General features: G+C 34.3%; 1 protein-coding gene across 8 annotated transcripts; it reads left to right on the top strand.

Moving 5' to 3' along the window:
• The first annotated feature begins 248 nt into the window (after window positions 1-248).
• On the top strand, window positions 249-4,103 carry LOC112790643 (protein trichome birefringence-like 26). 8 transcript variants are annotated; one of them, XM_072233035.1, is made up of 5 exons: window positions 255-1,223; window positions 2,053-2,120; window positions 2,532-2,597; window positions 2,704-2,744; window positions 2,824-4,103. In XM_072233035.1, the coding sequence occupies exons 1-3, from the start codon at window positions 918-920 to the stop codon at window positions 2,554-2,556; spliced, it is 399 nt and encodes a 132-aa protein (XP_072089136.1). In that variant the 5' UTR covers window positions 255-917; the 3' UTR covers window positions 2,557-2,597; window positions 2,704-2,744; window positions 2,824-4,103. The 8 variants fall into 8 exon arrangements, 2 of the variants coding, with proteins under 2 accessions (XP_072089136.1, XP_072089135.1); XR_011879941.1 differs by having other exon boundaries at window positions 255-2,316; XM_072233034.1 differs by having other exon boundaries at window positions 2,532-2,744.
• The last annotated feature ends 464 nt before the right edge of the window (window positions 4,104-4,567 follow it).

Below are 4,567 nucleotides of genomic sequence, written 5' to 3'. Positions count from 1 at the left end.
TGATACAATAAGTTTAAGTTTGTGAAACTGACAGAAATAACTCAGGTAGCACTATGGCTTGATTCTGAAATATATTTTTAATGCTTTGACAGCTTTTTGAGCACTTGAAGAAATAGCTTGGTACCAGGGGAATGATTAATATAATAATATCATAGAACAGAAGATAACTCAAAGGCATCTAGTAGGGGAATGATTAATATAATAATATCAGTTAGCAAAATGTACATATATTTTTGAGTCTATGAATTTAGAAATGTATCTCCTTGCTGAACTTATTCAACTAAATAACCTAGTTAGTAGTATTCTCCTTTAATTTTTAGCTTGAGTCTTAGCGGCAAGCGATAATCTTATTAGTCAAGTATGCTTTGATTCTTGGTTTTATAATTCTATATACTGATTTAGATTTAACATTTTCTCATTGCAAAGGGAAGTAGCAGACAAGGTAGCAGTAGCTGGATTCTTGGTTGTAGTTCCTGATCTCCTGTATGGTGACTACTTAAGTTATGATCCTCAATTTGACAGAGAAGGATGGTTGAAGAAACATGGAGAGATTAGTTGTAACTTTTACCATTAGAACATGTTTATTATATAAAGCAAAATCCAAAATTTGAATTTTCTGACCATGCTTTTGACATGTTTGTACTTTTAGGCTAAGGAATGTGAAGACACCAAACCTATTATTTGCTTTTCATTGGTTTGCTGCTGTTACTGCTTGTTTTCTTAATGTGCCCTGACACATGATAAAGTTATCCAAGTCTTCCTAGAAAAAGATGCAAAATTTAAATTCTTAATGCATTTGTCCTACATTTATTGAAGTAAATTATTTAAAATGTTCAATTGCTAGCAACCTTTAACTTGTTAGCTAAACCCAAAATTGAGTTCTAGAGTAAGTGACTACTAGCTAGGAATGTGAATGGATGCTGAAAGTTAAATTTTTGTGTGCAGAGGAATGTGATTATTTTAGTGGGGACTGGGTCCCCAATCCTTTTGGACCATTTTATACAAATGAAACCTGCAGCCATATTGAATCTCATCAGAATTGTTTGAAGAATGGAAGGCCTGATAGAAAATTTCTGTATTGGAGATGGGCTCCAAGAGGCTATGAGTTACCCCTGTTTGATGCACGGAAATTTCTCAACATGATGCATGGCAAAGTGTGGGCATTGATTGGCGATTCCATATCCCGCAATCATGTGCAGTCGTTGATATGCATTCTTTCAACGGTATGTGTTTTATTTTGCACTGGCAAAATAGCATATTAGCTTTTCACATATGGATTTTGCTCTAACTATCAATCCAGGATTGTCTTATTTGCTTGATTAAGAAAATAAGAGTTTGTATCCATTCTTTTGGTGTCCTTTGGTTTTTACAATATATATGATTTTCCTTGATGTTTTCTTCTATGATTAAGGGCATCAATTATAACATGCACTTTAGAATTTTGTTATTTTCCATGATCAGAATCCTTATCTTAGCATCATCTCGTTTAGATTGTGGAAACTTCTGCTTGGTTTATGCAAGCATCATATAAAGGTTATGCTAACTTTTGAGGAAATTAATGCGACCCCCACTTTTAACTGTTTAAGTAAGGTTTACTTATGTTGATAATGCTGGTTTATATTTTAATGGAATTATTGTTCTTTACAACTTTTTCTTAACAGAAATTAAGTACTTCTATCTATACTTTTGATTGAAAGAAAAACGAAACAAACGACAAATAATAATCAGAGTATTCAATCTTGTTTCGTTCAAGAGACTGGACTGGAAGGGTGAACAATTTCTTATTACAAACATTTGGTAATAATGCACTTATTGCACTCGATGTGTTTGTTATTTTACTTCTTAGAAATTGCTTCTGTTAGTTCTTTATTTGGTTGTAGCTCCTGGTTTAAGGCTTGGAGTTTGTTCTTTATTGCATCTGAGATTCAAGGATTTCATGATTTAACTTGAATTCTGCTTGTTTAAAACTGGATAAGTTATTGGTTGCATGAATTACACAGTAGCACCATTGGGAGTGTTGTTTTCTTTCTATGTTTTGATTATTGATCGCAGTTGATGTTTCTTGGAAGAGGATCAAACATTGTTAACCCTGCTTCTTGGAAGAGGATCAAACATATCAGGTTAGTGACATTTTCCTTTTCTCTGGAATATGATTTACTTATTTCAGAATTTATGATGCTAAGGCAAAGAAAAGAAGCATAAAAAACACAAAGACAGGGATATGCATAAGAACAAGGATAAAGAGCATAAGAAGCACAAACATCGTCACAAAGATAAAGACCGAAGCAAAGACAAGGAGAAGGACAAGGACATATGGTAGATTTTAATAATTTTTGATACACTACTATAAAATGGTCCTAGACTTGAAACAGAAGTCCCTGAGAACATAATTTTCAGAATTTTCTAAGTGTCTAGTTTGATGTAGCCGCTTTACTTCTTAAATATAAAAGTACATGTACTAAACTGGAGACAACAATGTTAAGCTTCAACATCAAGTTGCTTCCTAATTGCTAAATCTATAATCTTTGCAGACTCATGAAAGGTTTCTGTCATTGAAAAAAGGCACAAAAAGTGAAGTAGCTAATGCCCTAGAAGAAGTAAGCTTTTGTATGTCTTATTTGTTTGGGAAAGCTTATGTTCACACTCAACACTCGAATATCCCATTCTTCGAACTCCTAAATGATTGGATTGAAAAGATCACAGGTGTTATTGCCTCATTGTTGAGTTCTTAGATTCCTGAAAGGGTAACTGCCAAAAATTTTTGCTTGATATGTTCCAGTGGAACTTCGGTTAACTTTGATTAATGGTGCCCAATTTTTTCAGTTATTACCTGCAAGTCCAATGGAAAGTGCTCATAACAGGTCTACCAGTGAGAGTAGTTCTTTTGAAAGTCCAGATTTTGATCACACAGCTATTGAAGAATTTGTAGCAGAGAGAAATCCTCCTACAGCAAATGTGGACTGTAACTCGAGAAGTTTGCGGCTGCAGCGAATGAGAAGCCTATTGATGTGTTGCGAAAAGTGTGTGGAAATGATAGATGTGCTGATTGCGGTGCCCCTGAACCTGATTTGGCATCACTAAATCTTAGTGTTCTTATTTAATTAATATGTATGGTCCATTCCTAATTAATATCACCTTTAATTTGGTATTATTTTACCGACTGTGATGCAAGAAATGGCGCCTGTTGAAACAAATGTGCTGAGGAGTAAGGTAACACATTCATTTTAACAAATAGTAATTCAGAAGTAGCTAAGAATAATGTTGTGCAAGGGTAAGAATATGATTAGGAAATGAGTAATGAGTAGTGTTATGACAGGTGATGCGTGAGCATCTTGTCTATCTTTTCCTAGTGAATTTGCACTTAAATTGTTGAGTTTAATTAAGAATTAATTATATTTTAGCCACTATGGATGCTATTTTAAGTTTTGGGCAATTTTATTTATTTTAGGTAGCATTCGGCGGAATTTGACAGAGTTTCTACAGCACAAGAATCAAAGGAGATGGCTGCGAGGTGCGACGCGTACGCGTGCCTGACGCGTGTGCGTGATCTGGAGATATCCATGGCGATGCGTACGCGTGATTGACGCGTACGCATGAATTGAAGATCTGCTCAGTGATGCGTCCGCATGACCGACGCGTCCGCGTGACTTGCGGAAGAGACTATCGACGCGTACGCATGACATGTGCCACGTGCAGAAACGCAGAAAACGCTGAGGGTGATTTCTGGGCCCCATTTTAGCACCCAAGTTAGGCGCGGATCCAGTGAAGCCAAGTGGTCCCCACGTTACAAGACGCGGAGTAGTTAGTTAATTTTGATTTAAATTCAAATTTGAATTTGAAAATAGGAAAAGATATTATCTTAATTTTAGATATTAGATTTTAAATTAATTAGGATTAGTTATAAAAAGGAGAGACTTCTCTTCTAGGACATTACATTACATTAGATTAGAGGGATTCCATTAGGGAATTCTATACAAATTTACACTCTACATTCTATGAGCAACTAAACCTCTACTGTTAAGGTTAGGAGCTCTATCTATTTGTTTGGATTGATTTTATTACTTTTTCTATTTTAATTTATGTTTTGGATTTATATTTAAGAATTGTTTTTGTTCTTTATCTTATGAATTTGGGTGGAACGGAAGTATGACCCTCTTTCTATTTGGGTTCTTATATAACTTGGAAAAGCTCTATACTTGAACAACAGCTTGAAAACATATTCTCCTAAATTCTAATTATTTGGATTTAACGGGATACGTGACATATAATCCTTTTATTCTTTGGGTAATTAGAGTTTTTGTGGCATGCAAACTGGAATTTGATCATGTACCCTTTAATTGGAATTAATTGACCAAGGAATTGGCAGTTAATGAATTTTAGAGGAGACTAGGAAGGTCTAAGGAATTAGGGTCTAGTCACATATAGTTTTCCATAAATTAAATTCTACATAATTAAAATAGTTAGTAAGAAAAGTTAATCCGGAAAAATAGATAACTCTGAAGCCTTAACTGTGTATCCATATTTTATTTTTATTATCTATACTTTTGATATTTTGAATTCAAACTTA

Source organism: Arachis hypogaea, chromosome 3, assembly GCF_003086295.3.
Source record: "Arachis hypogaea cultivar Tifrunner chromosome 3, arahy.Tifrunner.gnm2.J5K5, whole genome shotgun sequence".
NCBI lineage: Eukaryota > Viridiplantae > Streptophyta > Magnoliopsida > Fabales > Fabaceae > Arachis > Arachis hypogaea.
This window is presented reverse-complemented; position numbering and strand designations above follow the sequence as displayed.

Excerpts from the sequence above, each read along its gene's own strand:
- LOC112790643 (XM_072233035.1), top strand. The coding sequence starts at position 918 with ATGCTGAAAGTTAAATTTTTGTGTGCAGAGGAATGTGATTATTTTAGT. Across the intron at positions 1,224-2,052 it reads TGATATGCATTCTTTCAACG|TTGATGTTTCTTGGAAGAGG; the intron begins GTATGTGTTTTA and ends TATTGATCGCAG. Across the intron at positions 2,121-2,531 it reads AAGAGGATCAAACATATCAG|ACTCATGAAAGGTTTCTGTC; the intron begins GTTAGTGACATT and ends TAATCTTTGCAG.